Source organism: Polyodon spathula, chromosome 10 (genome assembly GCF_017654505.1).
Source record: "Polyodon spathula isolate WHYD16114869_AA chromosome 10, ASM1765450v1, whole genome shotgun sequence".
NCBI lineage: Eukaryota > Metazoa > Chordata > Actinopteri > Acipenseriformes > Polyodontidae > Polyodon > Polyodon spathula.
Genome location: NC_054543.1, coordinates 336,372 through 358,132, shown reverse-complemented (window position 1 = coordinate 358,132; position 21,761 = coordinate 336,372). Strand labels below are relative to the sequence as shown.

General features: G+C 39.8%; 1 protein-coding gene across 2 annotated transcripts; it reads right to left on the bottom strand.

The window, feature by feature from the left end:
* Positions 1–911: 911 nt before the first annotated feature.
* Positions 912–18,472, bottom strand: LOC121321684 (protein O-GlcNAcase-like). 2 transcript variants are annotated; one of them, XM_041260679.1, is made up of 16 exons: positions 18,035–18,472; positions 16,794–16,845; positions 16,481–16,578; positions 15,798–15,928; positions 13,397–13,568; positions 13,196–13,294; positions 12,629–12,913; positions 12,385–12,543; positions 11,406–12,055; positions 11,069–11,243; positions 7,428–7,513; positions 4,953–5,057; positions 4,748–4,836; positions 4,052–4,244; positions 3,692–3,851; positions 912–3,295 (listed from the first exon to the last, which is right to left on the bottom strand). In XM_041260679.1, the coding sequence occupies exons 1-16, from the start codon at positions 18,201–18,203 to the stop codon at positions 3,159–3,161; spliced, it is 2,760 nt and encodes a 919-aa protein (XP_041116613.1). In that variant the 5' UTR covers positions 18,204–18,472; the 3' UTR covers positions 912–3,158. The 2 variants fall into 2 exon arrangements, with proteins under 2 accessions (XP_041116613.1, XP_041116614.1); XM_041260680.1 differs by having other exon boundaries at positions 11,442–12,055.
* Positions 18,473–21,761: the final 3,289 nt, after the last annotated feature.

Here is a 21,761-nt window from a genome sequence, read left to right as displayed (position 1 = left end):
TCAAAGTTATTCTTAAAGTTTAAGTCAAGGTTCTGCCTATTGAAAAAAGTAGTGAAACGCCGTTCCAGCTCGACTACACCACTGATGTTAATGGTATTTTTTAATGTCCCAGTAGCGCATACAGACCTGAAGAAACAGCATTAATTAAAGGCATTGTTAGACACAGTATTTATTAACTGATTTAATTTATAATACAAAATGATTCATCTGCTTTAAAAGCTGTACTTTGAACAATGAATGTTAAATATTTATTATGCATCATACAAAATGAATCTGATTTCTTTTTTTTAAACTCAAAATACTTATGAACGTAAAACAGGATTCATATCTGGTGATGACATATATATGTATATATATATACATACAGGAAAGTTCCCTTATCTGAGCAGAATAAACTTAGAATGATCTATTGGATATTCCTTTTAATAGGTCTGCCATTTAGCCCACAGATCTATACAGCAAGACAGCCTGACAGCACCAGCCTATTATTTCATCATCAGCCCCCCCCCCCCCCCCCCCCCCCAGTCCAAGAGAGACCCTCTCCCAATTAACTTACATACTGCAGGGGCTCCTGAGTAAGAATGGACCAGTTGTTTTCCTGTACTTTTAGCACCATTTAGAGTTTAAGTACCGACAGGACTTTAAAGACACATTTACAAAAATATACGTATAATAACGTTTGTCAGGTTCTCATGTATACTCAAAGAAGCTCAAAATAAAAATTCAGGACTGAAAGGGTTAACAAATGTAATTGCATTTTATATCCGTTACTAATGCACATTTTCACCACACTGCAGGATTGTTGTAACGTGCAACTCTATAGGCAGGGCACCTTGCTTTCACTCTGCAGGGTTAAACAGAATATCTGTATGCTCACAGCACAATCATCTTCTGCATTAATTACAGACACATTTGTTTGTTGTCATTTTAATGGTTTTATTTGTATCCAACCATCTCAGTTACATACAAGTATTACATAACTCGTCTCTGTTCTAAAATAAACAGAACATCCCAACATGTAATGCAATGCTGTAGGTATAAACACCATATTTCCTGTGCAGCTACAGCTGTTCACTGAAATGACATACTCTGAATCAGTTTCTAAAAATGCAATGAAACAGCATTTCCCATTTCACAAAAAAAGCAGCCAGAGAATGTAAACAGATGAATGAACAATCACTGTGAATGCAGATTAGAGGAGGAAAGCAATACTGCCTGCATAGACGTTGCTGTGAACAGAGCTGGATTTACAGATCTTGCACGTTAGCAGCTCGAACCTTCAGAGCTCTTAAATGTGGATGCTTTACTTATCCAAAAAGTGAAATGAGATGAAGCTGGAAACTGTAACTCTGTAAAACAAAGAGCTAGGAGACAGCAAAGCCAATGATAACAGTGACTACAAGAGCAGTCTTCAGGAAATACAAGAGGACAGGCAGATGTGTTACTAAATATAGTTTAGTTATATACACACTCTGTCTTCTTCGTATGTCTACTGCACTCATGTGGGTGGGCAATTTGGTGTTGTAGATTCCAATTGGGTTTGGGGTTAATGCCCCAGGGGACATTCTTCTTGAACAAAAGAACATTGTGACTTCTGTTTCCTGCATGTGTTAGGTTGTCACAATACTGAACTTTTCTTTCATACCATAAAACCTGAAAGCTTGGAGAAATTGTGTTAAACTAGATTGGCTGTCTTCCCTTTTCAAAACACTATTTCTGGATTGACCAAAACCATTTACAACTCCCTCCCAGACGTCTATGGGCAGTGTCTTCCATGTTATGCTTCTTGCACAGACACTGCTTCACCAAGGATTGTTCTGTTTAAAACGGATTTCACAGCAGTTCATTCCACCAGGTTAATGAGTTATGAATGACAAGGCAACCAATATTACATAACACATCTGTTCCTTATATACTTTGAATTCTTCAGAAATGCAAATACCTGTATATACAATAAGTTTCCAAGCACTTAAATAAAATAAAAAATGAAAGAGTCAGACCCAGTTCTGAAGACAATTGTAAGTGCTTTCCTGGATCTATTAAATCATACATGTAAAACAACAAGATGAAGTAAAACAAAATACACTTAAATATAAAACATTAAAACACCAATAAGATTTGTAAGCAGAAAGCTAATCCCTAGAATTACATTTCTATAGGGTTGCTTTCATTATTCGTGCTTGAGCCCCTCCTACTTGCCTTACTGTGGCTCTTTGTGACACTGCTGGCACTACTGATATGAAAAATTAAGGGAGTCAATAATTCAACATGTTTCAAGAAGACAAACAAATGCAAAACATTTAAAAAGGACTGTCAACTGCCAACACAGATAAAGCAGGATTATAAGCACCATGCTGTCCATGTATATTCCATTATTAACACACATATGCACATTTGTTGGCTTCCTTGAGGCTGACCATAAATCAAGTCAGCCAGCACACTTGTGGCTCACATTCTGGTTCTTCGTGAAGCAAGAGAGTCAGACTCCAAAATCAGACAAGTGTAGAATGAAACCTTGCTTACCTGGTGCTTAAAGTAAAAAGCTGGAGGCTGGAAGCCAGTGAATTCAAATCCAAACTTGAGACAACTGGTCGCTGCCGAGCCTTTGAGGAAAAAATCCCTTCAACAGCAAAGGCTGACTATTCAACTCTATCCAGCTTTCAAACTTGGCACAAGCAGAAAGAACATCTGGAAGGATGAAGGCAGTTGTGACCCTGAACACCTGACCTCCCTGTGCTATTCCAGGAAGGACAACAGACAAGACTACTGAAGAATGAATGGCTGAAAATCATCCCATGTCTATGAAGCTTACCTTCTGTATGTCTACCTTTTGTCTGCTGCAAGTAGTACTAACTTTAAAAACCTGTCAAGGGGCTTCATGGCTCTTAATTGTTTGCATGCTTTGACAGAATGACGCTAGTAGTAGCATCTTACTATCAAACCAGGCTACTTGGACAAGACAAGAAAGCCAAAGCAGCAGGAGCTAGTCTTAATTTACCATCTATTTTCTGGGATTGTTGGGCATGATTAAAAAGGCTACCTTGGCATCTCCTGATGTGGGGGTTACATTTTCTTTTTGTTAAGGTAGCACAAACGTCAGCCTATTCACAAGAGCTCTTGATGTATTTTTATACCACTTCATTCACTTTCAGAATAGTTCACAGACTCCTTCCCATGAGGATCACACCCTTTGGGAATCCTTCCATCTTTGCCACTTCAAAGCAGCCCAGCTTGCTGTAAAAGTCCAGCATTCTCTTATCATTCTGCCTTACTTCACAAAAGGCACCATGAGACCCTGAACAAAAGGAAAAGAATTTAACACAACATAAAGTAAACTACCAAGTGTCAGGTGCAGATACAGATTGGAAACCTTGGGAATTATGCCTGGACTTGCAGTGACACACTTACAACTGGCTTCTCAGAACCAAACAAGGCTAGCAGTCCAAGATTAGTACAACATAGGGTCTGTGAAACACATACAAACAGGAACTCAACCCTTACCCTTCTGGTATACTGACTGAAAAAGAGGCAACAAGAGAGCGAGTGAATCCATATAGTCTTATCAGTCACTGTAGAATACCCCATAAGACAATGAAGTACTGACTCGATGTTCATACAAGAGAAGATGCTTTTTAAGCTATGGCAACACAGCAGACAGGCTGCAGAACATTAATATGGATTCAATACCTACCGTTGGCTTTAATGGAGGAAAGGAGGCAACCCATCATGCTCTTGGCGACACTAGGGTCTGTAACCTTCCCATGAATATCCACTTTAATCAGGGAGGGGAAATTACTAAGAAATGACTCGGGAAGGCCCTCCTCTTCCTCATGGAAACTCAACATCATTTTCTACAAAAACAAGGGGAAGATAAATCAGGAAGCCATTAACGAGGGGCACTGTTTTGTGAATACATTTTATTTGTACTGGAGATGCAAGGAGGAGGCATCTTTCTCAAAGTTTGAATTGAAACGTGGAAAAAGAAAATTCAATGTTGTGTGTGAGGGAGAAAAGAAACAAAAACAAGACCAGGTCCAGAATTGCTGCTGACCTCTGCCTCAGACAAGTCCTTCTCAGAGTCAGGCTTGTTATACTTCTCCTGCATGCTGGGGATCCAGCTCATCTTGCTCTTCTTCACAAACGGCTTGACGTCCACTGTGCCAAGAGCATACCCACAGATGCCCTCATTATCCTCTAGAACAAACCCATAGTCTGGGCTGAGGGTCAGAAATCCTCCCACTAACCTGTGATGGGAACCACAATCACAACATTAAAAAGGTCTAAAGAGATCTTCCTTAATATTGATCAATCAATGTACCGATCTATCAGAACAAACAGTAAAACTATCCTATAAGATGAAAACTCGTAATTCTATAAAAATGTAACTATTTTCAAAAATAATAAAACAAACAACAATACTACCGACTGTGGTTTTTTGGGACAATTCAGATTTCCGATATTCCATATCGATAATTGGCAATTAACGATTTATTTTCATTATTAATAATACAATTATAAAACCATCACTTGAAATTGTAATTTGACACTTTCACTGGAATCTATTGTTTCAATGTATCTTCACATAGCAGCTTGGCTACAGCGTTTAGAGCATCATTAAAAAAGGCAGATGATATTATCATTGTTAATAATAATAAGTGATAAACACAATGAAACAGCGATTACAGATTATGATGTTAATAAGTGGTGCTGACTCCAGTTCTATTTATATTCTCTCTCAATGGCTTGCCTATCTCCAATTAAATCAGGCTGTTCAGGGAAAGGAACCCCCTCCATGTCTTCATTGTACATCTCTCTGCAGATCTTGTACACAGCAGGCTATAAATCAAGCACAAAATAAGCAATGTTATGGGGCACATTAACAAACCAGGCAGAGGACTGTGTTTAAAGGCAAGTATGTGTACATGTTTTTATGAAAGGACTACAATACTGACCTCATCTTCTGGAAAATATGGTCTTATGGAATAGATTTTGGAGGTTGGCATTGCAGGGGGTGGCTGGTAAAAAAGATCATTTGCCCCGTCAATTGGCAACAATCGCTGTGGAGATTAAATACAAATTATTGAGCGAGTCACAAACTCAAAGAACCATCACCAGTCTATGCTGCAAAATTGGATTTTACAATTCAATTGATTTGCTAGAGAGCTACACACCAAATGCCCAAAAGACAGCTTCCATTGTCTACAATAAGAGCTGCCCAAACTAACCAGTTTATACACAACGAAACAACGAGAACTGATTTGATTGTGTGTGTTTCAGAGTGTACCGTCAATAGCAAATTTGAACACTTGTATTTTACTTCTTTGAAGCTATATATACAAAAGCAGACAACAATTCTAATTTGAATGTGACAGGAGAGGCTTGGTCTGAAAAGGGGCTAACTGGCTAAAGGAGATGTGTGTTCCCAAAAGCTGGGCATTGCAATTCGCACGCGCCAGCATTCCTGTGAAGAGAAGTGCTAGTGCAGGGAGGGGTGAAGAAAAACTCCATGGGAAAACTTCAGCAACACAAAACAATGCAAGCTCATTCACACATTCATTTTACAGGCTCATAATCTCAACATTATGGCTTTGTTTTTGCAAGCAGACAAAGTTTTTAAAACACTGGATACTACACACTCATCCTGTACTACAAGCATGCTATAAGCCTTTTTTTTTTCTGGTGTATTTTAATATTTGGGATCTTTAGGAGAGAAAGCGGTTGCATTTTTTTTGTTGTTTAAATTTTGATCATGGAGCTTTTTTAAAAAAAAGCTATTATTTATTAAATATTTGTGTAAATAGGCGAAGTTGCAGTGAGCACGCATGCGCATCAAGTTGCATGCTAGCGCACGAGGGGAGAGGGTGTACCGAGCGCTGTGCTACCTGCAAAGAAATGAGATGTCACGTGAAACACGCTGCGCTTTTGCTGGCGCATGGGAAATGTAACATCTCCTTTGGGCAGTCACTGAAAGAAATAAACCTTCACATTAGTTTTGCTGATAACAAAAACAGGCCCAAACTAGGGGTGGGAATTTCGAATAAGATATTCGAATATACCAAGAATAAAAGTTTTGAATACCCGACCTCTAACTACTCATAAGAGTGACAGGTCCCTAGAACGTATTAGCAATAACCACACATAGGGACGCATAGATAAACACATCTACAGTAACAGCAACGAATCATCTAAGGTATCTAATGTACGATTTAAACTAGAAGTAAGAAATAATAACACACAGCAGAGGGGTTTTAACTATAAAAACACAGAACTTTATATAAAGGGCCTTCAAACGTTCAACTGCATATTTAACACGCTTTGACCACTCGTACAAAACACACAACATGACTGCTTACTAACAAAGCACAACAAAATAGGTTTGCTCAATAACATCGATGCTATAACACTGAACATAAAAAAAAGAGATGCACTGTACCCATACTTGCTGATTCCATAATATAAGAATCATTTTAAAAAGTCTCATTCTGGAATCAAGCAGATATCAGTAGGTAATACCAGAACTCAAACAAAGGCTTAACATTGCCCGGGGAGTTTGCAATTAAAATCCAAATTAAAAGTTAACTTTTAACATACAAAAAACTAAAACTAAACAAAATTGCCTTTTTCTTTCAGCCCATGATGCATGACATCACCTCCACTGTGCAAGTAAAAGATGCTTGCTTGTTTTTTGCTATATTCTGTGTTCTTCTAAAGCACCAGACGGGCAACTGCATTTTAGAGTTGTTGATTTACGATACTAAACACTTGTGCTGCAGAGATTACACTGCATGGTGGTCTCGTTTTTCAAAACACTTTAAGAAGCCAGTTTCATTGCTCATGTACTCACTTAGCCAGTAGCAGTGCTAGGTATTGAAGTGCGCCTGCCTCCTGTTAGTTATCAGCGAGGGGAGAATTGTAGTGGCTGATCACTTTTAACTTCCTCCTCTCAAATACTGTGCCAAGTTTTTTCGGGTGTAGTTAGCACAATTTTCCATTTGTTTTAGAAATGAACGAGTATTCAAAACTTGATCAAAGTATTTAAGTAGTAACTTTATTTAGAATACTCGATCACTCGAATATTCTGACTGGTCCTAGCCCAAACGCAAGTGATTTTCAAAAAAAATGTATAAATGTATTTAACCCTTTCCCCCTAATTGACCTTTTAGCAAAGTTGGAATTGTTACAGATTTCAACCCAATATTGAATTTTAAAGTATCTTCTGAATTACAAAGAAAGGTCTGTGTGCCACTCCTCATACATCAGTTAAGGGAAACAAACCTATTTGCTATATAGGTGAAGAGGGAAAAGGTTAAAACAAATATTGTTCTCTCTAAGCAAGCACACCTATAACAGACCAACCCTTTCATATCTACACCAATGTAGAGGTGTTTTTGTTGCAACAATCAGCTGTGAATTGGATATATTGATACCTGGAACTCTCCCGCTAGACCGCCTCTAAATGCCCAAGGCTCTTGGTCTCCACTTAAGAACTGTGCTGACGACTGACTACGACACCCTGTTGATCAGATCCAAGCGGAGAACATTACATGAGGGGGGTTTTCTGAAGGAACAGGGGGTACGGCAGTGCTGGTGGGGGAGGGGTCTCTATTCAAGCACTCCAAAATAAAAGAACACAAAAAGAAACAAGAAAATAAAACACACTAATCTAGCTTTGCGAAAGCAGAAACTCCTGGGGTTGTAACAACTAAACAACAAAAGTACCTTTTTAAAATGTAAACAGATTGTGTCCAATTATTTTTCATCCTGCATCATTTTATTAAACATCTACAGTATGTAGAGCAACATGAAGTCACCTTCGCAAATACTTTGATGACTGGGCCTGCAATGGACAGTGGTCCATTCATTCATCGCAGACTCGACTGTCCAGACACATGTTAAACATACTGGTACTGGCATTGTTACAGCCCCAAGCAGAAACACACTTTTTTTGAAGTCACATTTTATTTATTTATTGTTGTCTTGTCAGATGACTTAAGTTTTAACACCCCTCATACTTCTACTGTATCTTAAAAAGGTACAAGTCATTTCCAATATATAGCTTCAACTTAGCTTTGTTTTGCTTTAAATGTTTGTTTTAAATGGGGCCGGGTTGCTTATTAAACTCATGTGACAGGACATGTGCAGCGAGCGCAGAGAGGACAGCGAGTGCATCAGTGAGATCTTTCTTTCACCAGCACATCCTCCATTTAGCTTGAAAGGCACAGTCCCAAGATGCACTCGTTTAAGGAATTCAAAAACAGTTTAAATGTATTCATTTAATCCTCAATATTTGCAGTATATACTTTAAAATGTAAAGTTTTGCACTGCTGTTTTTTTATTTTGTTAAATCTAATAATTAAAATTAGAAAAGCTATTACTTTCAAGAAGTAAAAGCTAAAGCCATATTCATGAATTCCTTTTATCAATCGCATTCGGGGGTGCAGCCAAACAAGCTCATTAAGCCTATCAACAGAATAAAAAAACAAGTTAGAGAAGCTGGATCAATGGAAAAAAACATTAACAATCCTTATTACTTTAGATTTCGCTGCGCAAATGTGACTTCATTCGCAACGCATACACCTCCTGAGCTCCCTGAAATACGCTGTACGAGTGTGCCGGGCAGTGTGGTGATACACTGTTGTTCTGTCGTTACAGATTCTGTCCCGTCAGTGAGATGAGGCAAGCTTAAAAGCTCTAACCACGAATGCAGGTGAACCTGGCTCTTCTGCACTGTGGTTAAGACGCCCGCTTGCAGTGTGCAGGTCGCTGGTTCCCAACCATCACTCAGCCCTTTTACAGTAGTTGTTTTAGAGCTTTTAACCTCTTCTCATCTCACTGACAGGGGACATAATCTGTGATGCAGTGAATCACACAACACTGTCCGTTACATTTAGAAATTCATTTCTAAAAACGCGATTATTTTAATGTAAAAAATGAAACATATAGTGGCAGCACGCTGCGTACATCTGCCACTGTAGATCCAATGGCAGTAGAAACTTGTGAAGAGCATTCTTCCATCTGTGTGTAGTGAAGGGAGAAGACAACAGAAGAGGTCATTAGTAATGGTTCATATTACAAAGCCAGACCAGACTGCGGACTGCACTGTTTTAAGATTATAATTGCATAGGAGTGTCTAACCCCTTTTAAATGGCAGAGGTGAACAACTTAGCAGAACCTGAAGATGCAGTGTGTAGGTTGACAACAAAACAACCTTGGTTATCAGTTAGTTAACTGTGGTGGTGCATACCACCTGTCTGCAAATAAAACTGGTCCATACATTCCCTTTAATGATTGGGTGGAATTTCCTCAAAACGTCAGCAGGAATCAATATATGATTTAGCAACTTGGAAGTCACCCTACGGCATTAACCAATCCCAAGACCAACGGCAGTGATCTAAAGACAGCTTCCTTATGAAAAGATTCCTCAAGTGAGGTCAAAAGAAATCAAAACAGGGGTTTCCCCGAATCTGGAGGTCGCTGGTTCGAGTCCAGCCTATCCCACTGTAGATCATGGACGGGAGTTCCTAGGGGGTGGCGCACAATTGGCTGAGTGCCAATTGGGGGGGGGGAGGTTGGGCTTAGGTCAGCCAGGGAGTCCTCGGCTCACAACACACCAGAGACCCTCGTAGCTGCCCAGAGCTACGTTGTCCTCTGACACTGTAGCCCTGAGTTGGCTGCATGGCGGGCCAGTAGAGTGAAAAGAAGCGGACGGCTGACGACACACGTTTCGAATGACAGCATGTGTTCGTCTACACCGCTCCCGAGTCAGCACGAGGGTGTCAGCAGAGAGCTGAGCCTAAAATACAATTCGCTATTTCAAATTGGGAGGGGAAAAAAAAAAAAAAAGCCGGGGTATGCTGACTTGTATTTAATGACATGCAAGTCATGCTGCCTCTCAGATCTGGGTATGGGCAACAAGGCAGGTTTGCACTCATGCAGGGATGAACAGTAAAGTGCATCATGTCCTGGTATATACATGTACATGTTCTTTATCTCCTGTATGTTTGTGCTTTCTGTTTTCTTATGAAGAATCTGCCAGTTGCCCACCTCAAGCCCCCATTCCCTTTTTAAATCTACACAGTTCAGTTTTTAGCAGTGCTCCCACCAGTAGTTTGTTGCTGCCTGCTGTGCAAGTAAAAGAATGTGGACAGCTTTCCTTACAGCTGGAGAGACACCTGCAAATGAAATGAGCTTACTTGTGTAACCCAGGCCATGCTGGTGCCGTCAAACAGTGAAAACTACTTTTACAAACACCCACTGATTTACTAGAAACACAGCAGTGACCAGTCAGTTGATTACATTTCTCATGTGCTCAACCACTGCTGTAATTACACCACCAATGGTTTCTCTTTGTATGAGAAAACAAAGTGACTTAGTTCAATAAAAGCCCACCCTATATATACACTATATTGTTTGCACCAGAATAGCCTTACAGAGCCTTCTATTTGAAGCTTGCATGCGCGCTGGACTAGAATGGATCGACTTTCCTTCATGACCAGGGCCCTTAACAGAGAGGTGGCAGCAGATGCTACTGTATAAAGTCAGCAATGATGTCACAAGACACACAGCAAGCAGCAGGACCACTGGAGTGTCACCCACCGGAGTCCAGATGATTACAAAAGACATACAGCTCTGTTTATATGTAGAACAGAATAGCATGGTTGAGTTGGGGAACTAATAAAGACTAGGGTAAGCCAACACTGCAGTCTGCATCCAGTCAGGCGCAAAAGAAAGACACACATCAAGACAAAGTCCAAACAACAGCATTCTGTATTTACGTTTCTTACTGAACGCATTAGCCCAAGAAATGCTAATGAGCTCTACTGAGTGTATAGATGTGTGTAGATGCTCAGTCCACATACCAGTGGAAGTTAATCTGCCTCGTGTATATGAAAAAGCAGAGCTATATACGCCTGGTTAGGTAAGAACATGTAATAAAAAGTCTGTGTGTTCCAGTGAAGCAAAAACAAAAGTTGAATCCCAAACTGGGCTTTATTTGTATTTTTTGGGCTAATCAATTAAAACAAAGGCCAACTTTTACCAGTGGGGTGCTATCCTTCATTGTACCTACCTAACCACTGAACAAAGGACTTCACCATTGAGATGATACTCTTAATATCCCAAATGTAGGGATACAAATCATAGAGAATGGTCCTGTTGGCAGAGTTGGAGAGGCGTGTGAACATCTGAATCACTGAACAGCACATCTCCTCAAACTTCTCTGCTCGGGCACGCCATTCACTGACCTGCAAAGGAACAGGGTTATAAATTTAGACTTTGTAAGATTATTTTGACTTATTATAAAAACAGATTTTCATTTAGTTTCTATTTTAAGAAGAATCAACAACAACAACTCATGCCCATCACTTTTGTTATATATATATTTATATATATGTGTGTGTGTTTACTTTCTGCGGCTCCTTCCCTTTGGAATTGACACTGACCACACTGCTGTTGGCTCTCAGCCAGTTGAATTCTTTGAGCATCTGCACAGCTTTGGGCCCGTGTTCATAGGGCAGGTAGAAGAGTTCTGCCAGCAGGGTCAGATCTTCGAGGGTCAGCGCCTCTGCGCTGTACAGAGGCTTCTCATTGGGGCCCGGCACAAACATCTCTTTGTTCAGCTGTTCATCTGTTTGCATTGGTGCAATGTCACTCCCAGAGTCCTCCTGAATAGACATCTCGGGGGACTTGGACTCTGCACTGCTCTCCTTGTCTGTGTCCATGGGCTTCAGCTCCTCGGTCATCTTGGCCTTGACAATCTCAGTCAGGATCTGGTTGACATTCTTGGTATCTGGCTCATCCTGTTTCTCTAGAACCATCTCCATGGGTTCTTCGTCAGACTGAAGCAGCAGCTGCTCCTTCTTCTCTTCCTCATCCTCCACCTCCTCATCCTCTACCTTGCTCTGGGGGAGGGGCTCTTCACTTAGAGCTGTTGCTTGGCTCATGATTGGCTGCTGGTAAACGGTGCTAACCGTTGTCGAGGAACCCAGGTTTGGCGTTACCAGAGATGCCACATCAATAGCAGTGCTCTTTGCTCCACTGTGAGGGACCTGCCGACCTGATTATCAAAACACATGCAAGCAACATTTAACTGACATGGAATACAAAAATAACATCACAAGTGGTTTCTGTGCCAATTACTGTTTTTATTGCACACTGTAGCTCTTGAAAGATGTGGTATGAAATAGTATGTGCTGCTGTCTTGCGCAACTCCTTAGTAAAAATGAGATGTCATTTTCAATACTTACACTGAGCAAATACTCTTGACAAACTGGATTATATTTAAATACAGTGAATTGATTTAGTATTCTTTTGAATATAAAAAGTAAACAGATTCTGCCACTTGCTTTCACACCCTCCTCCTCCACTAAAGCCCACTTGACTTACTGTTGTACAGATGAGGCACTCCAAACTCCCCCAGCCATTCTTGCAGGGCAAGCTTCAGTGCCAGCTGTGGACTGTACAGCATATCCGTTTCGATTTCTTCATCGCTTCCTTCATTCTCCAGCTTAATCTGAATAGATACTGTACTGTCCTCACTGTCACCTGAAAGATGAGCAGATCGCAGGGATTTATTCTAAGATATTCAGAGCCAATGAAATACTACACAGTCTTCAAACAAACGACTTACTCATGACAACATCTTTTCGGACTCCGTTCATGTTGGATTTGTACCAGGTTGCCAGTGTATGGATGGCCACAAAGTTGGTCTCAAATTCACAGTTGGGGTTGGTCAACACACCCTTCAGCCTGGGGATGAGCTCTGTTGACCGGCCCTTAAAGGGACCAAGGAACAGCCTCTTTTGGTCGTAGTCATTGGCATGGATATTGTCCCATATAACTGGAGCTCTCTTTAAAATTCTGGATACCTCTTCAATGGACTCCACTGTGATATCTTTAGATACAACCTTGGGACCTGAGAACAGAAAGTGGTTCATCAGTTACATAAATGCACAGATCTTTCACTGCTGCAACCTATAAATAACAAAAAAACATACAACAGTCACTTCATTAAGACTTAACTCTTTGAGCACAAAGTAATTTTAGCGAACTCTAAGGTAACTAATTCAATAGCGTGTCTTAAACTAAATAAATTGTGGAATGGCGTTACTACTGATACTTGTGATACTACAGTGCCAAGACACTTGATTACAGTACAAAACACTATTTTACATGTCGTTCTTAAAGATAACCCCACCTGTCCATAGCACATCGATTCCAGGTAACAACTTCTCACCAACTGTTAGCAAATACGGTGACTGGGAAACATTTGGATAGCAGAAAGTTCCACAGTATTCTGCATTTAACAAAAAACAGAAACAGTTCAAACAGACTTTAGTTGTTGTAATTATATAATGTTATACAAAAAGAAAGAAAGAAAGAAATTATTCTTGGTTACCGGTAGGGCAGAACAAGAAAGTTTCAGGTTCTCCCAAGTACTGGAAGATCTCATTAGTCAGGGAGACCTGGGCATGTGCAAATGAGCTGAACACTTCCTTGTCTGCTGGGCATATATTGTGCTCAATATCATCAAACAGTAAGGCAAAAGACTTGCAGCCAAACTGGGAAATCTGGTTAGAGAAGGATAAACAATGCTTAATCTTAAAACAGCAATTCATCAATAGGAATTATCAAAGAAACTCTACCCACAGTGCACATATGTATTTTATGAGATATATAGACACACACACATTATATATATATATATATATATATATATATACACACACACACACACACACATACTATATATATATATATATATATATATATATATATATATATATATATATATATATATATACACACACACACACACACACACACACACACACACCAGTCAAAAGTTTGAGTACACTTGCTGGAAACTAGGTTTTTTTCATAACTGACAACGTTTTACGTCGTATACATTTCTGTAAATACTTGAAAATGAAAACAAATGTTACAATATATAAAACAAAAAACATAAAAGGAGTATCAAAGCAATGTTCAAGAAAATTTTAATTGTCTCTAAATCTTGGATTCCTCAAAATAGACACCCTTTGCCTTAATAACAGCCTCACAAACTCGAGGCATTCAGTTAAGCTGCAGCAGGAAATTACCCGACATGTTTTCCCAGCTCTTCTGCAGTAATTCCCAGAGATGTAGGGCACTTGTGGGTAGCTTTGCTTTGACTCTTCTGTCCAGTTCGTCCCATACAAGTTCTATGGGATTGAGGTCTGGAGACCGGGCAGGCCAAGTCATCAGACTGAGTTGTCATTCACTTTCCTTCTTCGCCAGATAGTTCTTGCACAACTTTGATGTGTGTCTCAGGTCATTATCTTGCTGAAGAATGAAGGACTTCCCAACTAGCCATAATCCTCATGGAATGGCATGCCTCTGAAGTATGCTATGATAGCCATGCTGGTTGAGCTTGCCATGGATTTGGTAAAGATCACCAACTCTGTCACCAGCAAAACAACCCCAGATAATGACCCTGCCTTCTCCATGCTTGACAGTGAGAACCACACATGCAGAACTCATGGGCTCACCCTCTCTGCGTCTTACAAATACTCGGTGGTTGGACCCAAATATTTCAAATTTTGACTAATTGGTCCATAAGACCGACTTCCACTCATCAAATGTCCAGTTTCTGTGTTTTTTGGCCCAGGCAAGTCTCTTCCTCTTATTCTGCACTCTTCACAATGGTTTCTTTGCAGCAATTCTTCCAGTTAAGCCAGCTTCACGCAATCTCCTCTGAACAGTTGATGTTGAAACATCTGTACTTCTAGTAGCATTTAGCTGAGCTTCTATTTCAGGGGTAGTTAATCGCTGGTTTGGCAGACTTGTGACTCGAATGAACTTGTTCACTGATTCTGAGGTCACCCTTGGCCTGTCTGACTTGTTCGGTCCTCATGAGTGCCAATTTCTTCGAATCATTTGATGGTCTTGGCCACAGCAGTTACAGACACTTGCAAAGTTCTTGTGATTTTCTTTGCTTAACTGAGCATATTTTGCCATTTTCTGCTCCCTTACATTCAGGAATGACAAACTTGTGCCTATGCTACCTATATTTATAGTAATCATGGACCCTCACCTGTTAACAATAATTGGTGACAAAAGATTAATTAGGTAACATGCTAGTTAAACGCAGAGAACATCTAACAAACACACTTTTATACTTAGGCCAGTGTTCTAACAATGTTATACACACTTCAGACTTTTAACTGACTTGGGCTTCACACTGAAATCCCCTTGCTTTGGGTGACCATTTCATTGAAATTGACAAGATTTACATTTTCATTTAAAAATTACATTTTTGAATGCAATTCACTTATGATCATCAGTTTATATAAGTACATGTATCATATAATTAAATATTAAGTGTTTATAGACAAGTTTATACAGTTAAAAGTAAAGATAATCATGAAAAACCTGGTTTTAGCCAGGTGTACTCAAACTTTTGACTGGTACTAATATATATATATATATATATATATATATATATATATATATATATATATATATATATATATATATATTTTTTCTAGTTTGCTTATTCCACACAATATGAAAACACAGCACATACATAATGACCAGCAAAAGCAAACATGGTATACTTTATTTTGGTGCAAGACATTCATTCTAGGTCTTCATTACAAATGATTCTTATCCGGAATACTTTAACAGCAACAATATACTGAGAAAAGTGCATGGGGTATTGTGTATGAGAATGTATTCGGAAGCTACATAAACCCAGATGGGTTAATCCAAGCAACAGAAAAAAATGACACACTTACTAAAAGATGATAATTACTAACCTGATCTAACTTCCTTTTCAAAGTTACAACTTCTTTCTGGTTGGAAAATGTGATATCGAGCCCTGGCGAGATGGCATAGATGAACTCAATTCCATATTCTTTTGCCGCAGAGATAAGGGTCATGAGTTGCTCTTAAAGATAAAGAAATACAAGTACAGGGATTTAAACACTGCATTACAGAGGTCTGCCAGTACAGTGAAGAAGCAGGGCATGGTCACCTATACCACAGCATGTCCCATGCACACATTACCACAGGGGCACTATGTGGATTCTATTTCACTGGACTTTGCAACAAATTTCAGATTGCACAGTAACCTTCCAGTATAAATACAACATCCATAAATGCACAGAGCATGTGGCAGAGCTGCACAAACAAATTATTCAATTATTTGGACTGCACTCTCTACAGGTCAGGGTCATTGGTACCAACTGGGCTAATTAACCATGCCAAGTGAAACAAGTGAAGAAACAGCTTGGGTTTGTGTGGGCTGCTGTTCTCCACAGAGTCAAGAAAAGCAGCGATCACCACAAATCCAAGCAGCGGTTTCTTCACTTGGTAAGTTACACCAATGATGCCCACCTGATTGTCAGCACCTGATTTCTGTGGAGAGCTCAATCCCAGTAATCCATTCGTGCAGCACTAACATACAGATCTCAATTGTGCTGGTTATCAGTGGACTTACCTGCTTCTTCAACAGAGTACATTTCTCTCCAAAACACTCTGTGTTTGTAGTCATCCTTTGGAGCATAAAGGTAAGTATTTAACCCCCATTTCTGTAGCCTGTGTAAAAACAAATAATTAAGTGTAGAATTTGTAAACCAAGGCAAATTAGAAACTTCTGCAAGAAATGTAAAAATGGTTTGTCCTTGCAGCATACAGTGCTCACTGGTGTACCAGTTCAATACTTTGCAACACCATTAGAATGCACACTTGTGACAAGGACACATCTGTAAGCCTTTTCTTTTAGAAATAAAGAAAAAAAGGCATGCCATTACCTCCTGAAAAGCTCTTTTCTTTGCTCCATAGTCCATGGTCGACCATAGAATCCTATGCAAAAAAATAAGAATATGATCAACATGGAATGCCTCTGAATAGCCACATTCCCACATTGAAAACACTGACACCAGTAATGCAGCCCCTTCAGTTTATGTGGCTCTGGCATAAAGTACTGCAGGCTGGGCACCGAGTAATTCAAGGTAGAGACCGTTCTAACAGGGGGAATTCCATAAACTGCATTCATTTTTTGTAATTTCTATATACGCGCATTAATTTTTGATAAAATACATCCACTGACAAGAGAACACAATGGCCAGACAATCCTAGTAAAATGTGAAAATCTCACACTGTAGTTTGCAATGCAGACAAATGTATAATCAAAATGTGCAAGAGTATAATTACATACCTGACCTACTTTTCTTACTCTCCCTTCACAGTTTAACTACTTGTACAGTTTCTTTCACTAATCAAACAGACTGGCAGGTACGATTGCATAACCCTTACAGCAGGACAACGCACATCTGCTTTAAAGTACTGTACAAATGTAAATACACAGTACTGATCTATATGCAATAAACGAGCTGCTTCAAGATATTGTACTGGCGAAGTCAAACATGTAGACCAGGTGTTACAAGAGAAGAAAATACAAAGGCACCTCCTTTAACACTAGATTACAATCATAGTGACTGTACATTTATTCAGGAAAAACACCTGCAACAAAATGGCTGAACAGGATGCTAGCTGAAGATGTCGAGACAGTGAACACAAGTACTTTCGAGAGGAAGCTCAACAATGCATTTCACTTAGAAAAACTATCAATTAATGAAATTAATTCACATACATATAACCTGGATAAACCAACTGAAACTACTCATCTTGTTACAAGGGAATTTATCCAGGAAAGAACACACAGGTATGAGGAACACACGCACAGTGCATATTACACATTGACTAACAGAGCATACAAAAATACACACAAAATAAGCCAATCCACTTGTAACTAGAACATTGACACATTTTGCAACGAGATATACTTACCTAACCATACATACCACCCCAATGTTTCTAGCATCAATATTAACACACACTACACATGCACACGTGTTACTGAACCGTTGTGTTGATTTTAATGCAATGGTGATAAATGCACCCCGATCTACGCAGCACTGTGCGTACCCTGTGTTAGTGTACCCTGTGTTAGTGTTTACAGTAAACTGCCACCACACATGCTTCTGCTTACCCTCCACCACGCCGCTGATAAATTTCCTGAGGCCTGCGGTCTCAGCTTGGGGCGCCGCTGCCACCGAGTCTGCCAGGATTGCGGTCCCGTCCACCGGTACCGGGCTTGGGCTGTGGCTGGGCTCCCCCTCCGTAGTCTTCTCATCGTTCTGCCTCTGCTCTTGAACCATTTTGGTATACACAATAATCGATGTATGCAAATACACACTATTTAATAGCTAATCCTAAATCAGTCCAAAACGAATCTTTACCGCTTAACACGTAATATCGACACGAAATGTACTGCAAGGTGTATATTACTGAGGGAATTAGCTAGGTTAAACTACTGAGAGAGATAACAGTTTAGATTAGCTAGGTTAAACTACGGAGAGATATAACACAGTTTAGATTAGCTAGGTTAAACTACTGAGAGATATAACACAGTTTAGATTAGCTAGGTTAAACTACTGAGAGAGATAACAGTTTAGATTAGCTAGGTTAAACTACGGAGAGATATAACACAGTTTAGATTAGCTAGGTTAAACTACTGAGACAGATAACAGTTTAGATTAGCTAGGTTAAACTACGGAGAGGTATAACACAGTTTAGATTAGCTAGGTTAAACTACTGAGAGAGATAACACAGTTTAGATTAGCTAGGTTAAACTACTGAGAGAGGTAACAGTTTAGATTAGCTAGGTTAAACTACTGAGAGATATAACACAGTTTAGATTAGCTAGGTTAAACTACAGAGAGATATAACACAGTTTAGATTAGCTAGGTTAAACTACTGAGAGATATAACACAGTTTAGATTAGCTAGGTTAAACTACAGAGAGATATAACACAGTTTAGATTAGCTAGGTTAAACTACTGAGAGAGATAACACAGTTTAGATTAGCTAGGTTAAACTACTGAGAGATATAACACAGTTTAGATTAGCTAGGTTAAACTACGGAGAGATATAACACAGTTTAGATTAGCTAGGTTAAACTACGGAGAGATATAACACAGTTTAGATTAGCTAGGTTAAACTACGGAGAGATATAACACAGTTTAGATTAGCTAGGTTAAACTACGGAGAGATATAACACAGTTTAGATTAGCTAGGTTAAACTACAGAGAGATATAACACAGTTTAGATTTTGCGGTCTTCGCTTTCGATTGAAATAGGATTTTTTTTCTCTAAATGCTCAGTTGTATAACGCTTGAATTTATTAATATAATTATATAATGCAGATGGTTTAAAAAAAAAAATCTCAAAATGCAACGTTGCCGCTTCTCGGTGTCTTACTCTACTGTCCAGTATGATTTTCGGTTGCTATGTCAGGAGCTGAAGTGCCGGTTTTTCGCTCTTTTGGGTTATTTTTCTTTTTTTTATATTTCTGTGTTTTCCTCTCTTTCCCTGTGTACCCTCTCCGCTCGCGCTGCTTCTTCCTGTTTACACCAACTGCGCAGCCGCAACAAGCCAGATCAGACTGGTTACAACCGGCCAACCCCGAGAAACAGAACACAGCTCCGGCTTTTCATTTCATCCAAAACGACTTATTTTAAAACACCAGCGTCGAAAAAAATAGTTTCTTCACTGAAAGGCTGACATAAAAATCACAAAAAACATTTTCCTCACCTTTACGGCAAATTTCAACTGCTCCTCTTTGTTTTTGTTCTTCGTTGACAGGGAAACTGCGCACGCGCACTTCCACACCGGCAGTCCGGCGAGGATTTCTTAAAGGTATAGCACAGAATGGCTTTTAAATGACTGAAATCATCCTCCTCTATATAGACAATAAGCTCTTGGCTGCCCCTAAATAGACATGGATTGGACCACAGTCACCCAGCAAGGTCTCCTTGATCTCACTGTAGATATAACGTGCTGGAATCCTAACTTGGTGCATTTTAGTTCATATTGTACTGTAGTATTATTTGCACTTACTGTACACTACACTGTATTTAAATATTAAGCTTGCAATGTAGCCCTGCATTGCCCTGTAATGCAGTAAGTCGCCTTGGATAAAGGCATTTGCCAAATAAATAAATACATACATAAATAAGGCTCTCTGGAAGCGGACTGTAAGCAATCATCAATTAATATCTTAATCTTAAACTGAGGAACACAAAGCCACTTCATGGCTTGGAACTTGGTTTCAGGAGACTAGGTCTCCCAGTCTCTTGGAACCAGGTTTCAAGCCACTGTTCCTGAAAAAGTGGCTTCATGTTCCCTCAGCTTTACCCCTTCAATACCAGACAGTGCTATACACCTTGAATACCAGTACAGAGACAGTGCTATACACCTTGAATACCAGCAGAGACAGTGCTATACACCTTAAATACCAGCAGAGACAGTGCTATACACCTTAAATACCAGCATAGAGACAGTGCTATACACCTTAAATACCAGCAGAGACAGTGCTATACACCTTGAATACCAGCATAGAGACAGTGCTATACACCTTAAATACCAGCAGAGACAGTGCTATACACCTTGAATACCAGTACAGAGACAGTGCTATACACCTTAAATACCAGCAGAGACAGTACTATACACCTTGAATACCAGCATAGAGACAGTGCTATACACCTTAAATACCAGCAGAGACAGTGCTATACACCTTGAATACCAGTACAGAGACAGTGCTATACACCTTGAATACCAGTACAGAGACAGTACTATACACCTTGAATACCAGCATAGAGACAGTGCTATACACCTTAAATACCAGCAGAGACAGTGCTATACACCTTAAATACCAGCAGAGACAGTACTATACACCTTGAATACCAGCATAGAGACAGTGCTATACACCTTAAATACCAGCAGAAACAGTGCTATACACCTTGAATATCAGCACAGAAACAGTGCTATACATTTCAAATACCAGCAGAGATGGTGCTATAACTTCATGTGTACTGTAGTGCGGAGGGACTCTTGCTCATGTGTACTGTAGTGCAGAGGGGGCTCAGAAACTACTAATAAATATACAAAGTGGTGGTGCATGACTCTGCAGCTCCAATCTTAAAACACCTGTCCTGCTTAAATCACAAGAGAATGTGCTGGCATTGATTTTCACAGACAGGATGCTTCAGTGCAGACTATCCTGTAACTGTGGGGTGCTCTGATGGGGTTGTCTTGCAGTAACTCAAGCCAGGACGAAGCTGAAGAGAAGCAAGTCCATTAAAGAGTTTAAACTGCGCTTTTTCCAGTTAGCAGGACATCATGTTGGGGACGGGGGGATGCAAGTTAGACACAAATTGGTGTTTTGCTAACCACTGCTTGTTTGAGAGTGCAGAGATCACATTTTCACTTGTATAGATGCGTGTGGCCGAGCTGACTCAGCTGACAATGCAGCATCCCTGCGGCTCTATTCAATTCACCCGGAATGCCCATGCTCTAATGCACCGCTGTGTAAAAACCAAACCTTGACGTGCTTTTAAACACAACGCCCTGTAAGAGAGGTTTCCTAAGCACTCCTGTTCACATCAATTGCTGTACAATTGGAACCAGTGAATCAAAATGAGATCATCATAGTGCCTACACCCTCCTTGCTGTGTCCCACTGGAAATCTGCACATGCATGTGAGACAGAGCCTGAGATTCACACTACTGTTGTGAAGTTATTGAGAGTATCAGATTCTAGGGATACGTGTCTATCTTCATGTCACATGTACAAGTTCACACAGTAACAGGAGAAGCATCTAAACCGATCATGAACATTATTTACTAGATACATTGTGATGACATTTGGTCGGGTCAG

What these genes read in the sequence shown, in the direction of transcription:
- LOC121321684 (XM_041260679.1), bottom strand. Translation starts at nt 18,203, where the DNA reads ATGGTTCAAGAGCAGAGGCAGAACGATGAGAAGACTACGGAGGGGGAG. An exon ending in TATCAGCGGCGTGGTGGAGG is followed by an intron (nt 16,846 to 18,034) that starts GTAAGCAGAAGC and finishes TTTTTTGCATAG; the next exon opens with GATTCTATGGTCGACCATGG. An exon ending in TTCCTCCATTAAAGCCAACG is followed by an intron (nt 3,296 to 3,691) that starts GTAGGTATTGAA and finishes CCTTTTGTTCAG; the next exon opens with GGTCTCATGGTGCCTTTTGT.